Genomic DNA, 21,501 nt, shown 5'->3' with positions numbered 1-21,501 from the left:
TTTTAATTCTTTATAAGCTTTTGGTTTCAAAAGCTTATAAAGGAAATTGATATTTTTTATTACTACAGTTTAAGAGAAGACATGTTAAAGATGAAATGTTTCCAAAAATCTGAAAAATAATTGATGCGACCAAAATAACAATCCTTTCTCCCTGTAGTGTCTTTCTTTATACATACAAAGAACAAATACAAATGAAATGAAATAAATTTGTTACAGAATGTCTCCAGAGATGCTTGTGAAACAGTCCACTAACCAGAACAGGAGGATTAACACCTTCTGCGCTTGAAAAAAAAAAAAAAATAGGTTGTCTCTAACTGTACACCTATAGTTAGGATGCACAAATAATATAGGTGTACCTAATAAAGTGGCCACACTTGTACCATCACTGTACACACTAATATCAGTGTCCTAAATAGTAACTTTCCACTGATGCATGGTGTAAAACCTGAGCTCCAGGCACTCAGTGTACACACAGTGCAACTGCATCTGCTAGTGACAGACTTTAAATGAAGTTGTACTGCTTTAACAAAAGGTTAACACCGGTTGCCAAGTTCAAAATAATCCCTCTTAAGAATGTTAATATAAAATGGAGACACATTTTGCTAACTACTTTTACACCACAGCAGTCTTCAGGTCAGTTGGTGAGAAGGTGTTGATTCATTTTCTCTAAACAGCAGCTCTGACAATCATACGGACTGTAATTCAAATCACAGGTTTACGGAAGGAGTCTCCAGTGTCAGCGCTTTGTAACAGTCGAGGCCAAGTCTTCAGGGTAGAGGACTTCACTCTGTAACGTGACAAACCAAGTTTTTTTTCTTATTAACTTCAGCAGAGAGAGGAAAGAGAGGCTGGTGAGGGAACGACCGTTTATAGCTGCTATAATGTAAGTGAGAACAGGAACTAACTCGTTTCACAGACGTTCCACAACATGCTGTAGCTGTAACTGTAAAGGGATAAAACGCGTTGTTGTTCTTTAATAAAGAAAAATTGTAGTCTCTTGCAAATTGCTGAGGTATTAGAGGATAAAATGCAGTTATAGGAAAATAACAGTTACTCCAATTCATCTCATCACTTTGTCATTGATTAGTTTCCTATAACAGCATGTCCCAACGTGGTTTATTCCTTATTTGACATAATAGTTAGATTTTAGTTTAAAAAAAAAATAAAAAACATGTTTGGAGTATTTTAAAGAGAATTACACCAGTTTAAAGCTAACACACTTTTAAAGGCACACACACACACACACACACATACACACACACACACACACACATATATATATATATATATATATATATATATATATATATATATATATATATATATATAAATAATAATAAATAATAATAAATATATATATATAATATATGTATATATAAATATATATATAAAAAATATATAATTATGAAAGGCTATAAAAAGAAGTGTTTTATTTATTTATTTATTATTATTATTATTATTATTATTATTATTTTTGCAACAATTCTATCCAGTTCAAGGAAGAGGGATTTATAGGTACGTCTGGTGACCACGTGACCAGCCCGATGTCGACGCAGTGCATTGTGGGTAGGTCAGGGAAAGAGAGTGGAGGACGCCATGTGCTTGTGAGTGTGACTGAGATCCTGACAGGCTTGTGCTGTGTTTTTAGCACCTGGGATTTGTTGATTTGTTTGGAAAGAAACGACAGGAAAGAACAATGTACTGCACTTTGCACTGCATCCGGAATTCGCTGCGGATAGCCGCAAAAACACCCCGGTGAGTAAAAAAAAAAAAAACCAGGACTCGCTCATAAAAGACCCGGTACAGGGCTGTATCCCAAATCGCGTGCTCCTCCTCATAGAGGTGCACTCCAGCGCTGGGGTTCTGAGCAGCCCATGCGCCCTATCTAGTGCACTCGGTTTGCATGCGGCGACATTTTTGGAATTCGGCCATCAATTTTGTGTCTCTTTTAGGAGATGATTCAAGGACAGGAACTGGGTTTTATGCGAAATTATTCTGCTTTGTTTACATTGGTTAACATGTTTGAATTGTTAAGACCCTCCAGATAAACCAGTTTGAGCTATTTTAGGATTATTTACTTTTGCTAGTAAGAAACTAGTGTGCTAGTTAGCAGGAGTGAGCTAGCTTGTTTGCTAGCACTCAATGTGCAGCATCAGTGTTTAGCTAGACGCCTGTGTGTTTTCACGTTTCAGAAACTTTTACTCTTTCTATCCTCTGAGACAACATTTATCTTTATACTTAATTATCCTCTAAGATTGTAGTCAGAGTCCTAGCTAGCAGGTTAGCTTGTTAGCCTCGTTAGCTTGGGTGGGAAAGGGATGGATTCTGTGCAAGGTCAAATATCAGCCAAGGTTTAAAACAAGCGTCCTTTTAATGCTGGTTTTTAAACAGATATATTTTTATTAAATGAATATTTCACACATGCATTAACTCCAACCCAGACCTCCATATCATCTAATCATATACTATTTGAATATTAGACTAATTTGTGCCATCATCTCTGCTTATAGCACTGCTCTGCTGAATCCTGCATTCTGATTGGTCAAGAAGGAGTTGATTAATTTTCCATCTCAGCATCTCTAACAGTAGTGCAGCTCCAGATCCCAGTGTTGTATGAATGCTTTTGTTCTAATACTTTATCGTTTATAGAGTTACAGCTCATACAGGGGCTTGTACGTTGGAAAAAAAATCAAACTCGATGTGGTGAAGTTTTCTGTAAGGAGACGTTTATGGAAGGAGTCTCCAGTGTCAGCGCTGCATAACTTTCTTTAATTTCATGTTTTCCACCACAGGAAAGTCCTCCGGATTTTTTTGATGACAAGCTGTGTTTTTTTGTGTCTTAGTAACTTCAAGAGAGGGAAAAATGAGAGAAGGGCAGGTGAAGGAACGGCACAACATTAAATGTAACTATAAGCAGATAAAATAATGTTCATGAAATTTTTTTTTTTTTTAAACTGCTGTGGTGTAAGAAGAATAAAGCGCCTTCGGGACGTGCCGTTATGGATAAGTAATCAAATTCGGGGTGGTAACAGTAACTCCACTTCATTGATTCTGCAAAGTAAAGGTTTGTGGAACGTTTATGAAGCAAGTTATCACTTACCTTATAGCAGCTATAAACACTCATTTGCTCATCAGTCTCTCTTCTTTCTCTCTTTCTTGAAGTTAATATGTCAGAAAATGCCGCTTGTCACGTTATTGCGAAAATCATAAACTCCTCTGTCCTGGAGATTTTTTTCTTATGGAAGAAGTATTACTGATTGTTACAAAGCTCTAACACTGGAGGCTCCTTCCCTAAATGATAAATAAACATCTCCTTACTGAAATCATCACCACATCAACGATTACACGTGTTTATGTGGAGCGTCCGTTGTACAAGTTCCTGTGTAAGAAACGAGTGTATTAGTATAAACCTGATGAGTTGCTGTTATAGGAATTTCATCACCACCTTCTGACCAATCAGAATCGAGAACCGGACAGCGCTGCGGTGTGAAAGCAGATGTTTGTACTCTCCTGTGTGATGTGTGTTCTACTTCATGTTTGTTGTTGTTGTTGTGACTCTCGGTAGGCATCACCTGTCTGCTCCGGCTCTGTCCGCACTGCGAGCGCTCCACTGTAGCCCCGCCCGTCTCTCCGACGCCATAGCAACGCCACCGTTAGACGGAGCGCCCAAGCAGTACTCGCCCAAAATCCACCAGCTGGTCAACGATATCGCCAGTCTCACCCTGTTAGAGGTGTCCGACCTCAACGAGCTGCTCAAGGTATGCAAAAAAAAAAAAACAGGAAGTGAAGACACAGGGCAGTGATGACTTACGTCCAGTGACGATTCCTCCTGTTGTATTCGTACGTTTCTGAATTTGCTGTATTTTTCTTATTTTCCTCAGAAAACACTGAACATTCAGGATGTGGGGATGATGCCGATGGGTGCAGTGACCGCAGCACCGAATGCTTCAGCAGCTCCGGTAAAGACTTGGAGTGAATATATATATATATATATATATATATATATATATATATATATATATATATATATATATATATATATATATATATATATATATAATGTGTGTGTGTGTGTGTGTATTATAGAAATGTCTTCAGGTATCCAGCGCGGTTGAATTCTGGATTCTGATTGGTCAGGAGATGTTATTTAATTTTCTCTAACAGCAGATCAGACAGTAGTTCAGCTGAGCTTATCGTTTCTATAGTAACAGCTCATTCACTGGGACTCGTATGGTGCATGCTTTACTGCTTTACATAAAAGCATGTAAGAAGAAGAAACCTTTTCTGTTAAGAGACGTTTATTTAACATTTACGGAAGGAGTCTCCAGCGTCAGCGCTTTGTAGCAGTCAGAAGTAAAGCTGTAACTTCAAGTCTTCCAACAGGACAGTGGTGTTTGCGCTTTGCTGGTTTCTTGGTAACATGAGCGACTGTTTATAGCTGATGTAACATTAAATGATAACAGGAACTAACTTGTTTCATAACATTAACGTTGCAGAACATTAAATGTAACTATAAATGGAGAAAAAGTACAACGTGTAACCTTTGGAAATCGTCACGGTATAACGGGAATAAAACACTCTGGGACATGCTGTAATAGGAAAACAATCAACTTCGGCATGGAACCAGTAACCCCGCTTTATCACACCACCCTGTTGTTGATTACTTTCCTACAACAGCACAACACCAAGTGTATTATTCCTTATATACTGCATAGAAGTGAGGTTTTTATATTATAACATTCAAATACTTAATTACTTCAGTCAGCTGCCTAATTTAGGCTAATTTTAATCCAGACTTGGAAATGCTATGTTTGTAATATTAAACTGTTGATATTTAGTAAAGCAAAAATACTTTCACGCATGCACCAGCCTGCTTATTTGAAGTATTGAGCGTAAATATCACTTGTATTCATCTCCCACTGTTTGCGCTGATGTAATTGCTTGTACTGAGCTGCTGTATTGTTTCATATGTTAAAGATGCTGGATATTTCCTCCCACTGCATACTCTGTGTATGACTGGATTAAAAATAAACCTTGCTTTTTATTTCCAGGCAGCAGAGGAAGACGTGGCCCCAGTGAAGAAGGAGAAAACCCATTTCACTGTGAAACTGACCGAGCTGAAGGCGGAGGATAAAGTCAAACTGATTAAGGAAGTGAAGAACTGCATTCAGGGGTTAAATCTCGTACAGGTGAGACCGAAGCGTAGGATTTCTAACTGAAACATGAGCGTGTACAGGAATGCTCACCTGGTAGAAGGTGTCACAGGGAGAGAAGTCTAAATTTACTGTCGGGGTTTTTGTCCCAGTGTTCAGTAATTACTTGCTGATATCAAACCTAAACTAGCCTTCAGCTCAGATGGGGTTTTTAAACCATTAATTCCTCTTGGATTGGTTTTATTCTGTTCTTTTAACAAAAGAAATATTGACATATAGAAGGATTTTTACTCGATCTTCGCTTTCAGGAAAACAAAATTAACCTATATATATATATATATATATATATATATATATATATATATATATATATATATATATATAATATAAATTAACCTATATTGTTTTCCTGAAAGCGAGGATCGAGTAAAAATCCTTCTATAATGTGTGTGTGTGTGTGTGTGTGTATATATATATATATATATATATATTATAGAAGGATTTTTATATATATATATATATATATATACACATTATAGAAGGATTTTTACATTTTATATATATATATATATATATATATATATATATATATATATATAATCAAAACACACGAACACACACATATAACTATGAAAGCAGAACAACAAACAAATGAAAAAAGCAATAAGGAGTTCCGAAACCTTGACCACAACACCAAGTTATGTTTTAAGACATTTATGTTTCGACAAATATGAGATTTAAAAATCCCCAGTAACACCTGACGCATGTGTCTCATCCCCAAATCCAACACCATTTTTATTAAATACTCTTGGAACAGGATATTACTTTTATTTAAAATCAGAAATAAGTAAAATAAGAGACAATACAGTTTAAGATCTACTTTTTGTTCTATTTTGCATAATACTTGAGTTGCTCTTCAAACTTTAGTAACATAAAGTAATCATAAACATAATCCAACGAGCAATTATTCGACAAATTATTTTAATGATTTAAAAATAATTTTTTGCCTTATTAGTTTTCATTAAGAGCTTTGTTTTTTTTTTTTTTTAATTTCTCGTCTCTGAAGGCTAAGAAGCTGGTGGAGTCGCTGCCGCAGGAGATCCGGGCGAACGTTTCCAAAGAGGAGGCAGAGAAGCTGAAGGCAGCTCTAGAAGCAGCAGGGGGCACTGTGGTTCTGGAGTAGATCGCCTCAGCACCACTGCGTCCACCCTCTTCATTACTGTCTGTTTTTTTTTTTGTTTTTTTTTTTTGTTTGTTTTTTTTTTACAACAAAGCTCAAAAGAATTTTGGAAAACAGATATAAAGTGATATAACTGGGTGTGTGAACTCTCAGACTGAACTCTAGCAGGCTGCAGGCTTGCGTACTCTCACCACCCGGCCATCACACCTGTGTCTGTCCGTCTGTCTCTACAGACGGCGTTGGAATAATGTCTGTCTGTCTGTCTGTCAGAGAGCAGTGAGGACACGTGTCCTGGACATGTACAGACATGCGCCATTTGTCCATGGTTAAATAAATATGTCATATAGTAATGTGGAAAATGTTGTCATGATGTGAACGTGGTATGAGAGCCTGATTCAGTTCACTAAAGCCTTTTTCTACTTGTTTTTGGAAAATGTAGGGTTTTTTCTTTCTTCGAGATTAGAAAACACCCTCAAAGGTTGTCACATTGTGGTCTGTAATTTCTTATAAATAACACTGATAACATGTTTGCAATTTAATTTCACTTTCACTCACTAGAAACGAAAATTCTGCATAAGACCCATGTGAATCGTTTTTTTATTTTTATTTTATTTTTTTTTCTTTTCCTCGCTCTATAACTTGTTGGAGAGTTTGCCTTCTCTTCCGCTCGATACGCAGCTCTTAACGTTATTCCTGAGGCGTTCAGCATAACAGTTTATGACAAATTATTGCCATCTACTATTCTGGTGAGCTCATTTTCTCATTTTTGCATTTTATTATTATTATTTTTTTTTTTTAGATGTTTTTTGAAAACGCTGTTGGGATGAGGATTTTTTTTTTTTTAAATTGAAAATTAAGTGTTTCACAGATCAGCGTCTCGGAGTGCACTGGTCTCTAACGGTTATCCGAATTATGTTTACTGAGAGAAGTATAATCTCTTATGGTGCATTAAAATGTTCAAGAAAAAATTCACCAAGTAATATTTTACATTCCACTAGTCAACATATTGTAAACAACTAGTGGTGAATGTGTGTTTAAAGTAATTCAGTGTTTTCTCCTGACAGATCTGTGGTATGTGTGTGTAGGGAGAAAGTAATCATGTTTTCAGTAGCCTAAATATCCCAGTGACACGGCTGACCTGGAGTCCTCTTTTAAAGGCTAGCATCTTCAGGAACACCATAGATCTGGTTCACAATATCATGGGTAATTTTGAAAATGCCGTAATGTGAAAACACCAGAACTGCAATATGTGCAATTTGCACAGGATGGCTTTATATCATTTCATCATATCATGGTCATGTCCAACATGAAATTAAAAGAATATAGAAAATAGAGTGGAAATACATTTTGCCATCTTGGCCATCACATGACCAGGGCAGGCTGATATAAATCACCCTAAAGGGTTAATAACTTCCCTCTCTGGGGAAGAAAAGGCTCATATTACGGCTTCCATATTGTCTTATTTGCTGCTGTTAAATTGTTCAAAGCTGATTATCTTGGATTTTTTGGAAACATGGTCATAAGCAAAAAAACACAGCTGAGTGGTACGAAGAAGCCTTTATTTGTCACATATACATTAAACAGTGAAATTCTTCAGATATCCGCACATGTTAGCAAGTTAGGGTCAGAGCATAGAGTCAGCCAGGATACGATGCCCCTGGAGCAGAGAGGGTTAAGAGCCTTGCCCAAGAACCCAACAGTGGCAGCTTGGTGGTGCTGGGGCTTGAATCCTGACTATCTGTGCAGTAACTCAGCACCTTAACTGTTAAGCCAACACTGTCCGTGAAGTAGGTGTATAATATGACCGAGATAATAGTGATTATAGTGATCATGATAGTGACCGAGAGTTACTGATGTCTAGTAGAAGTTTTTTTTAACCCCCCAATTCAAGATCATGACCAGCAATCAGTGGACATGACAATCATACTTGTACCTGGCATTTTTGAAAATGCCCTTATTCACACTTTAACGTGAATGCAGTGTTCCAGGTTTATACACTTTAGAGAGCAGTTCTTGCTCCAGAATGAAAAGTCCAGGAGGTGGAGTCGGACCTAATCCAGCTCCTCCTACCTGGGCAGAGTCGAGCCAAGGGGTGGAGTGTGTTTCAGGTTGGATAAGTGTGTTAAGCATAAGTGATAAGCATTGTCTGGGTTAAGGGTTAAGCTTATAGGAGGAATTGGATCAGTTCCAGCTCCACCCCCTGACCTTTGGTTCAGCAGCAAGGACTATCTCGCGTTTTCCAATAAGTGCAGTTGAAAAGTCAAAACTTTTCCGAAGGGTTAGTGGTGTCCATATAGCTCACATGAGAGAAACTACACTGTTAATGTTTCTTTAACTAAGAGTTCGTGTTTGGGATTTCCAACAACTTACCATAATTTTAGTTAAAAAATATTTCTTTCTATTTCAGTATATATTTTTTATCAGTAACCAAAAACATGCTAAGAGTAAATTACATGTAATGGCTGGAGAACAATTTCCCATTGCAATGTTATTTAAAAAACTTATTGTGCAGGACAAATAGCTGTTATTTTGTGCAGTGAACATTTCAACATCTCAGACGCTCAAAAGAGTTTCCATGCGTTTGATAGAAGCAAATGAAAATAATTTGGGTCAATCCAATCTTCATACCACCAATGGATAATTTAGAAAACTGTAAGGCCACTGAGATCATGCTTTATACAGCGCTTTACATACATCTCACATCCTCATGCTAATCAATATAGCTACAGCAGAAACTTAACTCCAGCTTAACTTTTTTTAAGATGAGTTCTTTTTTAATTAATTTAATTTAATTCATTTTAGCCATCTTGAGATCTACTTAATAATATATCACGCAATACAATTTTCTAGGCCGTATACCAGAGCACTGATTAAGTTTCTATCGCAGCGGCCCTGACAGTAGCGTGGCTGCAAATCACGGGTTTTTATTACTGCGCTCATTTAAAAAACATTTTTACTTAAAGAAAAACATATAATTGTTGATATGGTGACGTTTTCTGTCAGGAGATGTTCATTTAACATTTTATGGAAGGAGTCTCCAGTGTCAGAACTTTGTAACAGTCAGAGGTAAAGCTGTAACTTCTGCATGACAGAGGAGTTCATGTTCTGCGGTTCCTCTGTTCCTCAGGCTAGTGAACTGCTTATAGCTGCTATAACGTAAGTGATAACAGAAACTTGTTTTGTGGACTTTCCGCAACATTAAATGCAACTATAAATGGAATAAAAAGTATGTTGTGTCATTCTTTAATAAATAAAAATACGGTTCGTGCTTGCAAATTGCTGTGGTGTAAGAGGAAAACACATAAAATACCGTGGGACGTGCTGAAAAGAGTCCGCTTAGGTCATTGATTACGTTTCTAAAACAGCACACCCCTAAGAGTATTATTCTTTAATTAAACTGCTTCTAAATGTGTGATCTAATCATGTTTACTGTGAATGCGTCAACTCCTGTGGGTCATGTCCAATCAACAGTCCAATCCAGCTAACTTAGCAATCAGGAAGTACACACAGCAGTGTCTAATTGTGATTCCTCACAAATCTACAAACTAATCTTGTGTCTTGAAACAATCAGCAGGTCATCATGCTCTTCTTTTCCTGAGTGGCATCACAGAGTGGCGTGTGTTTGTCTTTTCCCTCCAGCTCTCCAGATTTAATGCCACGTGTGACATTTCTGAGATGAGTGACGGAAGGCAGGACCACACATCCGTCTACCAGAAAGTCTCACTGGCTGTGTTTGTCCTTCTGTGAAGCGCAATGCTCAGATAGGCGTTTTAAACCTAATGACCAGCTTAGCTAAGTAAATTGGTGGTGTAAATGACCATGTGACAAGCTGCAAGATGTAATCAGACAGGTTTGCTTTAATGTGTTAGAGTTTTCTCCTCTTGTATGTTCGTAAACACTTTACATTTACAGTTTTATAACTGTAATTTGGAAGATATTCTCATCCAAGATTAGACACTAATGCTGTTTGTAAGTGCTAGAGTTGTCTAGTTGCTAACTAAAAAAAGACAAAATCAAAACCTAGATAAGTACAAAAACAATAAACGCTAGTGTAGAGAATTGCCAAATAGCTTTGTCAGAGATTTTGGAGGGGGGCATGGTGGCTTAGTGGTCAGCACGTTTGCCTCGTACCTCTGGGGTTGGGCGTTTGATTCCCATCTCTGCGGAGTTTCCATGTTCTCCCCGTGCTTCAGGGGTTTCCTCTGGGTACTCCGGTTTTCTCCCTCAGTCCAAAGACACATGTTGTAGGCTGACTGGCATTTCCAAATTGGGAAATTGGAAGGATTTTGGAAGCACTAAGTTGTTGCTTAGGGCCCTGAAATGTTCAGAAACAGCCCTGCTAATGCATTTAACTTCAGTTACATTTTAATAGAAGTGATTTTTAGAAAACATCTCTTTAGATAATCATTTTTGAGTAAAAATAAATAAATAAATCTTGATATGTTTTATAATAATTTGTGACTGAAAGAGTTAAATCATCTCCAAATACTCTGTCCTGTTCTTTTCTTGATGACATCATCATAATGATGATGATGATGATGATGATGATGAACATGCTGAGCTCAGCATTCTGTGACGTCACAAATGGCCCATTTGTTGTTCTGGTTAAAAACAAAATTCTAAAGAAAACACAAAGTGAATTTAGATTGCGATATCACACATGCTGAGATTGCTCTTTAAAACAATTTTACTATCTTTTGAATTCTTTACAAATTTTACTACAAGACTTTGGATCATGACTGGCCATTATAAGAGAAGACAAGTCAACCCTCTGCGTCAGGTCTAAACATTTCTTTTTCTTTACTTTGTGTATAACACAGCATATGAACAATTGGAGTCCAGACATGCTTATTCATGATATTGATTGAAATGTCTTGTCATGTTTCTTGGTTCAGACTGCGCAGAAGAGGAAGAGGGAAGCAGAACCCCAGGATGATGTGCGTGAACTGGAGAATCCTCTGAAAAAGCGCTTCATTAAAAATGCTGTGCTGGTCCCTCACCTCCGTCCACGACCATCCACCTCTGTTGCCAGAAGAACAGATGTCAAAACGGTGAGTTTGGTCATTTTTGCATTTAATGACACCCACAATCTCATTAAAATTAAGCTCACAGAGAGCTGAAAGCATGAAATGATGACTAAACTGTGAAATAAAAAGAATTTCTCAGAGGCAGAAGTGGAAAATATTTCGACTCACATCTACACCAGTAAATAATGTTATTTATCAGTGTAACAGCACCTGAAAAAGACCAAAGTCTGGATCCACATTACAGAAAAGTTGAATTAGGTATGAATTTAGTGAGGTGAAAATAAATTGGTTTGACATGAAAATGGAGGGAAAAAAATCTATACAGTAACTACGTGATCATGCAAATGATTTATAAATAAATTTGTTCATATCCAGCTTTAGAAATTAGGCCCATTTCTCATATCTCTTATGTTCCCTGGTTTAACAGCCAGTGTACAGTAGATATAAAAAATCTACACACCCCTCTTAAAATTGCAGGTTTTTGTGAAGTAAAAAATTAATCCAAGATAAATCATATTAGATCATTTTCCACCTTAAATGTGATATAGCAACTAACAAAATTCAAGTGAAAAATAAATAGAAATATTTTCAAATCTTGCATTATTGAAACTTCTTGTCATGTTTCTTGGTTCAGATTGTGCAGAAGAGGAAGAGGGAAGCAGAACTGCAGGATGGTGTGCACAAACTGGAGGAAAATCTGAAAAAGTGCTTCATTAAACATGCTGTACTGATCCGTGACCTCCGTCCACGACCATCCAGTTCTGCTGCCACAAGGACAGATGTGACGGTAAATTTAGCGTTTTTTGGTTTGAACAATGTTTGTGTGACCTTGAGCTGATGTACGACACACTCAGAACTGGCAAATCTCTCTCAACAACTCCAAGCCAGTTCAGTAACTTGTTTTCTGAGATGCATCACCAGAGTCTCGGGTCATACAAAGACTTTCCATTTGAGAAACATGAGCAAGAACAGGATTTGGAACAGTTCAGATCTATTCCTCAGGAACCAAATGCAAAACTATCATCAATTAATCCAAAACAGTTCCATAAACCAGTGGTTCTCAAACCTTTTTGGAGTCTGGGGCACCTTTAAGTTATTTGATAATAAGGGTAATAGCTGTAAGAACTTAATAAATGTAATTGCTTTGATAGTGGTAGACTGTAATTAAAAAAAAAACCTTTGACCCCTGTTATTGCATCACAGACCCCACTTTGAGATCCACTGGCATAAACAACCTGGAGAAACATCTCTCATTTGAAGGGGAAATGCTTCCTTGACTCTGAGAACTGGACATCAGAACCTAGCATGTAGTACATCAAGACACAAGTGAGACCACTGTGCAGGCTGTTTAGACTTTTTAAAGACTAAGCAGTAAATGGAATGAAAGACTTCACAGAAGATGTCCCTGACTTTTACTACAGGCCAGTGTGAAAGGGGGTCCAGTCTGCACTGATACAAACTGACTGTCGAGGCTCTTGTAATGTTTCTCGGTTCAGATTGCAAAGAAGAGGAAAATGGAAGCAGCACAGAGAAGCAGGGAACACAGGGAAGAGCCGCGGAAGCTGGAGCCACATCTGGAAGAGTGTTACTTTGTAAATGCTGCTGTGCTTCCTGAATTCCGTCCACGACCATCTTCCTTTGCTGCCGCTGCCCCAAGGACAAGATCCGCCAGTGAATCACTGATGGAGCAGCCCCTTATGATCCACGGTCTAAGCATTCCAGAGTACCAAAGACTCTATCATTCAGTGGAGGATCCGATGCTCGTGACGTCCACTGGACAGCTACGTTGCTACTCCATGAAGCTGGGCCTTAGGATCAAGCAGCTCCTGTGGGAGACGCTCAACTGTCCCTCCTTGATAGAGGTGCAGTTACGTGATAGTAAGCAGATACGTTATACTGAGAAATTCAAAAAACCATCACTGAAAAGCTTCGCTCCTCATTTTGACTTGGACACCAGTAAAGAGCCCAAGCCACAAAGCCAAAGAGGAAGAGGAAAAAGACCTAAATGAAGGAGGAAGAGGTAAAAACTGCTTTATTCTGGTCTGGGTCCCAGTGGTTCCGGAGTCAATCCTGGGACGCTGGGTGCGTGGTGGAGACATACCCTGCATGGGAAGCCAGTCCATTAAAGGGCACCGTTCACCACATTTCACACCTAGTGGGTATTTAGGAACAAGTGGCGCAGCAGGTAGTGTTGCCACCTCTGTCTGTAAAACTTGGCTCTACTTTGCCCCAGGTGTGAATTAGTGTGTATGTGTGTGGTGCCCTGCAATGGACTGCCATCCTTTTGGAGTGAATTCTCCCACCTTGTGTCCAGCGTTCCCAGGATAGGCTTCTCATCCACCGGGACCCCAATCAGGATAAAGTGCTTACTAATGATGAATGAAGGAATATCACTCTTATTACGCCATCTATAATACCTTATGATATATTGTACATTGCTCAGACTGAATAATTTTATTATCGCGCTACTGATAGATATTAGATTTTATTCCACCCATCTAATATCACGACCAGCCGTCACTGGGCTTCTTGGTCCAGTTGGACATTTACAGTGTATTCCCAGCACTTGATTGACTGAGCGCAGATTAATCATTGAAATATTTTTCTTGTGATACTCTCTGATATTCTGAACACATTTCAAGTAAATAACACTTCTATTTGAGTTCAGTAGGGTGGGGATTCATGGATCGAAAGTAGGGTCAAGGAATAGACGGATCATTTCCATGCATTTGTAGCCCCCTCCTTTGGATCTCAAACGAGAACCAGCCTACAGAGTATTCAGTTTACTCGAATCAAAGTGGCGTATTGTACACATTATCTGGTGGACTGGGAGTGGTACGGTCCAGACGGGTGCTCCTGGGTCTGTTCAGAGGACATTCATGTTCCTTTTGTTATCACAGACTTTTACAGTGAGCACTCGGACCATCTTGCTCCCAGGCCAAGAGGAAGACCGAGTCAGAAGGGTGGTTTGGCTTCGGGAGCCGCCGGTTGGGGGGTTGGTTAAATCTCTCTTTCTGTTGAGCTTTACATTTACTCCTGCTGCCTGATGGGATGCTGGTTCCTGATCCTGACTCTGTGGTGGACCTGCCTCCGGACCTGCCTGATCCATCCTGTTCACACTGAACCTTTGAATTTGCTTTATAGTAAACAGATGTAGAAGAATTATAATCTATATAACAATTATAAGTTATAATCTGGTGTCACCCAGAAGAAGATATGTTCCCTTTTGAGTCTGGTTCCTCTGAAGATTTCTTCCTCATGTCATCTCAGGAAGATTTCCTTGCCATTGTTGCCTCTAGCTTGCTCATTAGGGAATAAAGACATTTTCACATTTGCCCAAATTCTTGATTTTGCACATAATAGACTGTGTCTATTATTAAAAACAAAACAAGTAAAAAAAAAAATACAAATAAAATCTGAATGAATTTTGTTATTCACTTCCTGTTTCCTTACTAATTAGCACTTCCTTGTCAATGACTATACAGTATAAGCACATAATTTCCATCATATCTCCACGAAGTCTTGCCACTAACTCTAACTGCCACTAACATTTTTGTCTATTCTTTTTTATCATGTTAAATAAAACCTTTGCACATGGATCCTCACGCCTCTCCTGAGTCTGGTTAGTTACAATGTGTTGCCACAGCATGAAAATTACCTCAGGAATGGTAATTGGGTCTGCTTATTAATACATCTAAAGGTCAGGTATTAAATTTGCGTAAGCCTGTTTCCATTATTTGAAACCAAAAACATTACTTCATTCAAGTTTTTTGAAAATGATGTCATATTATCAAAAAATATCAAAAAGGATTTTTTTGTAATTATGACTTAATATTACTGTGGTAAAGTAGGCTCTATATTAGTTATTTACCACAAATTCAGACTTACAATGTCAAGAGTATTAAAAAATATATTTATATTATGAACAACACACATTTATGTCTGATTTTGTTTGCATTCATATTGGATTTTGAACAGTTTTCATAGCATGTTCAGATTTCGTTTTATTATTGGAGTCACTATCAAGAACAGTTAACACCCAGAAAAACCTTTTTATTATATATTATTGTTTCCTCCCCATGCTTTATTTATTTTATGCAATTCTTCTTTGTAGATAACCCTCAACACATCCACTAACCGCAGACACAGTGTCGTACTACATTCTCTTTAGCAAGTCGCTAATGTCGTGTCACTTGTGGTTTGTCTTTTGCGAGAGTGTAGCGACCGCTACTGATATCACTTGTGGGCACGGTCCAGTTTTTGTTTTTGAGAAATGTTAGTAGTCAAAATGCACAGCTTTCAATAAAAAAGAACATTTAATAGTGCAATCAGTGTGAAAATTGGTTTGATTTTGATATGTGTCTGCGTCCTCGCTTTATTGGCAGATTAGCAAAGCAAGCTAAGACTGCTAGCTATGTACACTCACCAGAGCTACTTTCTTAAGCTTTATTTTTCTTCATAATATCTCTGTACACATTTAATAAGAGGTCACAATCGACAGGATATGATGAAACCACGCTTATAGGTTTTTAGCTCATAGACAATGAATGGTTCTGGTCTAGATCATGTCCACTTCTGGTTTAAATCTGAATACAGCTACGAATAATTTGAGCACTAAACAGATACAGATAATGGCATTGCATTACACCTCAACTTTATATCATAGTATGCTAAACTATAGTACTTTATATATATATATATATATATATATATATATATATATATATATATATATATATATATATATATATATATATATATACACCTTCCTACAATTAGTCACTCTATATATATATATATATATATATATATATATAGCATATATATATATATATATATATATATATATAATCTCTGCTTCAGGCTTAATTGGGACAAAAAGAATATATTTTATAAGCAATATACTTCTTTTATTTAGACGTAACTTGTTTTATTTATGCAAAAAAAGTATATTTTATAAGCAATATACTTTATTTGAATGTAAACAACATATTGACTTAAAAGTACACTTTAAGCACATATTAAAATAGAAAAGAATAAACTACGATCTGGCTAGTTTTCGACCTATCACACGACAGCTACCAGGCTGTGATTCCACTGAGACACATAAAAATCATTAAAACATATCATTAAAAATACTTGATAAATGTCTTTAGAGAAGATTGCTCCTAATTAGATTAGTTTAATTAGATTAAAACCTCATAAATAATCTAGTGCTTACTATAACATTGAGATGAACTTAAGCGTTTAGGGATCTTTGAATAAATGTTTCTGAGATTGTTTGCTCTGTTTTATTTTTCCCATTTCACTGGAATGCAGAAATGATCTGAAGTTGCCAACTGGAGCTCACGAGAAAGCGAGCATGTGTGAAAGCGAAATGAGTCTAGTGCTTATCCACAGTAACATTTTCTTATCAGAGTTACATAAGTCTCATCAGAAAATAGTACAGTTTTGTGTTTTCTGCTGTAAGCTGTCTGAGGCACCAGCTCATAAAGCTGGATTGATTAGCTGGCAATTTATAAATGGTGTGTAAGGAGCTCGAGCTGCACTGATTTACATGCTGTTATGGGAGGGTGGGTTCTTTATTACGGCTCGGCCCACGCTGTTGTGGGAGCCGTGGCCCACACATCTGCAGCGAAGGTCAGAATGATTCATTATTTAAAGAAGTCTTGGTCTACAAGTATGTTTTCCTCTTATGATTCATGACATCTATTCATCAGTGACGGTGCTGATGTAAATACAATTCAGTTCCACGTTGTGCTGAAAGTATTGAGGACATTTTCTGGGTTAATTTAATTTTCTTTGTGAATGGGTTGTATGGTCTAAATTTATCCTGGGCTGATGGAATCGAGTCCAGCCGGCTGTTCATTGACATCATTAAAAAAAAAAGCTCTGCAGCCAAGTTGCACCAGTTTAATGTAAGTTCAATCATAAGTCAGGGTATGAAGTTGGTCCGAAACCCATCTTTGAGAGGAGTTAGAATTTCAACTGCAATGCACACACACTTCAAATTTCAACTGCAACGCACACACGCTTAAGGTACGCCGTAACTAGTAATCTAGTAATCATAGATCAAAACTGTTGCACATAGTAATGTGTTGCACATAGTAATGTATATCACCAACTATGTTGCACATAGTAATGTATATCACCATCACCAGCCAATCAGAAACACGATCCCACATAAACTGAGTTTTTACAACTGGTGTGTAAAAAAAAGAAGTCATATTTTGAATTCATGATTTGTCCATAACTCTAATAGCAAAAAATAGTCCTTCTCCATGTCATCATTATTTGCGACTTAACGTTAGGCCTACCCAAGATTCTGAACAAAGTTGGTCACATATCAGTTGAAGGTTAGTAAATCGTATCATACTGTATCATAACAGATTCAGTGGTATCGTCAAATATCGAATCGTTGCCTTATGAAATGCAATTGTATCGTAGCGGTTTCAGTGTTATCATGAAATATACAATTGTAGCCTTACGAATTAAAATCACATTGTATTGTACCAGATTTAGCGGTATCATGAAATATCAAATTGTTGCCTTATGAATGGAAAGATGATGACTGTAATGGTATCATGATCATATCGCATTGTAAATAATTTTAAGTTGGTCTCCCTTCATCAACTCCATCATTACAGTAGTGCAACACAGTGCGTTTACTTTCTCAGGAGGATGAGGAACGTCAAAATTCCAAGCACCATTGTCCTTCAATTTTACATATACACCTATACTGTGAGTATGTGTTTGAGAGCGTTCTAACTGGCATTATCACAGTTGATTTGGTATGTAAATTCTAGATAAGAAAAGTTTTAGATAAGATAATCAAAACTGCTCAGAAAATAAGCACACTGAGGCTGTGTACGCCACACGGTGTCTCAACAAGGCCCACAATATCATTAAGGACTCCTCTCAGCCTGCCAACAGACTTCATAACCTTGCCATCAGGCACACAGTACGGCAGCATTCGAACTAAATCTCCCAGATTTATTTTTTCCCTCGGGCCATACTCATTCTTAACAATGTGACGCTATCTTTTTATGACTCTGTTGGCAGTTTTTATGTTTTATGGTTTTAATGTTTTAATGAGTGTGTGTGGGGGCCTCCGAGCAAGAATTTCATTGTTTTTTAATACTCTAGTGTTTCAAGCATATGATAAATAAACTTGAACTTCTGAACAGATGATTACAGTCCAATCATCAGACACATTGTAAGACCTACTGTGACTCATTTCCCTCTCCTGCTATGGCCAATTGCAGATGTCTGCGCCATGGAGTGGTTCGTGGTGGACAGTATTGTCACGCACTTCACTGCAGACTTATTACCGAGAGACAGCCAGCTTTCATCTCTTCCTGTCTGACACAAGCGCTCTCAAAAAAATTGTTTTTCTCACTAGACAAACAGTGCTCTTTCAGCTGATTACCCTGAATACAGGACATTTTTCAAACTCTCATTTGAACCGTGGATGAGATCCGACCACGGGTCACATCTCTGAAAGGTTTATTACTCTTCTTTATATGACAACGCTGTCGAATGCTCAATTCTGATTGATTTAATCAAAAGGTGTTGATTAAATTTCTATAACAGAAGCTCTGACAGTAATGCGGCTGCAAATTACAGGTTTATATTAATGCACTTGTTCTAATATGTTATTGATTGTATATTAACAGCTTACACAGGGACTTGCATGGAGGATGCTTGACATAAACATTTTAACAAATGCATGGAACCGTTGCTTACGGATGTAAGCAGTTGTTAATTGAATGGTTTTGGAAGGAGTCTCTGGTGTCTGCACTTTATAACAATCAGAGATAAAGCTGTAAATTTCAGTCTTCCGACCTGGGAAAGTCTTCAGAACAGAAGAGTTTATGGTTACAGTAACATGACAAGCTTTTTTGTCACTGTGGTATAAGAGGAATAAAACACTTCAGGATGTGCTGTTACAGGAAAATAATCAACTTCAGGGTGGTAACTTTAACTCCGCTTCACGCCAGGAAGTATCCCGCCCCCCCGATGATGATTAGGTTTGAGTCACAGACCTCGAGTCCACTCCTCTGCTGTGTTTGTGAAATGTGCGAACGTTTTTGTGATTGTTATTCTGATTGCGTCTCTTTGCTCATTTGTTTATACATATCATGTAACAGCCATATGGTATTATATAAAAGTCATGACCTCTGCCTTCTATTCAGTTCCAGATCAGATCTTTTCTATTCTGCAAATCTGAAAACGAAGGACAGTTGCTGTGATGTTGATGTCGATGAGTGGTTTCGGATGCTTCTTCTTTCTTCAGCTTTTAATGTAATTATCTCTCTGTCCAGGGTTAAAGTTCACAGATTTACCAACAGGAGGCAGTGCAGCACTGTGTAAAGATGACCACATGTACGCTCTGATTAGTGTTTGGCAGTGGGCCTTGATATTCATGCTTTTATATCTGTTTCCTTTAAAGTTCTTGAAGACCCAGCTTGCTATATATCTGGCCCAAAAATGCTGAATGTGTAGTGCAGGTGAGGCAGGAACCAAAATGTGGACTATCAAGGGTTTCTAGGAAAACAAATGCACGGTAGAGTAGTTTTATTTTTCGCCAGTGTTCATTGCCATTATAGCAGATGTTAGAAGTCTGTATGATGGGAACAGTAATAATTTTTTAATTAATTAGGGCCCAAGCACCATCAGTGTGAAGGCCCCTATTGCATCAGTTAGTATTATTAATATTATTATTATTATTATTATTATTATTATTCAGAGATTTTTGCATTTTTAAGAGCTTGACATGCTTTAAAAACTCAGAAGTACTGGCCCTCAGGTTCTGGCAAAAGCTTGACACAAGCCTTTTAGCACCCCATGTGACATTTTACTTAACTGCAGACATCCAGTTTCAACTAAATGCACCACATTTGGTAGGCGTGTGGGTCTTCATATTTCACAATCACATCCATTATCTCCACCTATCAGGATGTCAGCCATTTTGGATTCTGTGTGCATTTTGACAGGTAACAAAATTTTTAAATACTCCTCCTGCAGGTTTAATCAGATTCATACCACATTTGATCAGCATAATCTTAGCAAGATGCTACACTGCAAATGAATTTTTTCATATCTTAAACAGTGTTTAAAGGCGATCAGTTAACATGTCGTGCTGTGCAAACAGGAAGTGTGGCATAATTCCACTGGACATAATCCACATGCCAATACTGACTCATGAAACAGACACTGCTGCATCCTTGGTGCCTGGGCCCAGCAATCGCTGCTTGCAGTTATAGTTTTTATTTGATTTTATAGTACTTTGAGTAATTTGAGTAAAGTACTCCGTAAGTACACATATGCTGGAATTAGTGCTGTTGTAGGAAAACAATCCACCATGTGGCCAACTTGAAATGTTTTTTTTTCCAACCCTGAGTCACATTAAACATTAAGCCACTTAACGTTAAGCCACTTAACCCCATGTGTCTTATTTTCTGTCTAACTTTGTCCTGTTAATTTGATCTGCACTTCTTCACTTTATACAGTGACTGTTATATAATAACTTCAGGATCATACACAGGGCCATAGGAGGATTTGTCAAACAATCATGTTTAATAAGTAGCTTATCATTGCTGATTTCATGGTTTCATTCATTGATTGAGCCCTGAGAACAACGACGTGGTTATGCCCTTTAATATATTTAATCCCCTTGTGTGTGTGTGTGTGGATAGTGACCTTCTCTGTTGGTAGCCAAGTGTGTTGGTGCACATTTGTTTCAGACATGTGGTGCAAGACGATGTCAATGAGCAGCTCCTAATACGAATTTATTATCTGCCTGGGTGGATCCTGACACACTCTTATCTACAAAAACCCGTCTGGTGTGAAATAAGAGTCATTTAAATCACAGAATGAGGAATGCAATAGCGGTAGGAGTCCACGTCGGAAATGCAAATAAGGCGCTCAGATATTTAATTATTTCAAACAAGAAAGGATGTTCTAAGGAACCTTAAGAAGAAAATCATCCTGTACACTGAAGCCATGTTTTAAAAAGGTTTTCTCCTTTGAAACCCTCCTTTTAAAGAATATTGTCTGTATTTCAATTAAACATTATGAAATACAGACCAGATTATAAACGACCACATTAAAGAGGCTTGGTGAGATTCATTTTTTCTTA

At 37.6% G+C, this 21,501-nt stretch overlaps 2 protein-coding genes across 2 annotated transcripts; both read left to right on the top strand.

The window, feature by feature from the left end:
• Positions 1 to 1,546: 1,546 nt before the first annotated feature.
• On the top strand, positions 1,547 to 6,692 carry mrpl12 (mitochondrial ribosomal protein L12). The gene is made up of 5 exons (XM_034298343.2): positions 1,547 to 1,755; positions 3,566 to 3,758; positions 3,882 to 3,959; positions 5,052 to 5,189; positions 6,220 to 6,692. Exons 1-5 carry the CDS (start codon positions 1,697 to 1,699, stop codon positions 6,334 to 6,336), a joined length of 585 nt encoding a protein of 194 aa, XP_034154234.2. The 5' UTR covers positions 1,547 to 1,696; the 3' UTR covers positions 6,337 to 6,692.
• A 6,151-nt stretch (positions 6,693 to 12,843) lies between these two features.
• On the top strand, positions 12,844 to 13,859 carry LOC128317301 (uncharacterized protein C22orf31-like). The gene has a single exon (XM_053228707.1). The coding sequence runs from the start codon at positions 12,875 to 12,877 to the stop codon at positions 13,367 to 13,369; it is 495 nt and encodes a 164-aa protein (XP_053084682.1). The 5' UTR covers positions 12,844 to 12,874; the 3' UTR covers positions 13,370 to 13,859.
• The last annotated feature ends 7,642 nt before the right edge of the window (positions 13,860 to 21,501 follow it).

Source organism: Pangasianodon hypophthalmus, chromosome 23, assembly GCF_027358585.1.
Source record: "Pangasianodon hypophthalmus isolate fPanHyp1 chromosome 23, fPanHyp1.pri, whole genome shotgun sequence".
Classification (NCBI taxonomy): Eukaryota; Metazoa; Chordata; class Actinopteri; order Siluriformes; family Pangasiidae; genus Pangasianodon; species Pangasianodon hypophthalmus.
This window is presented reverse-complemented; position numbering and strand designations above follow the sequence as displayed.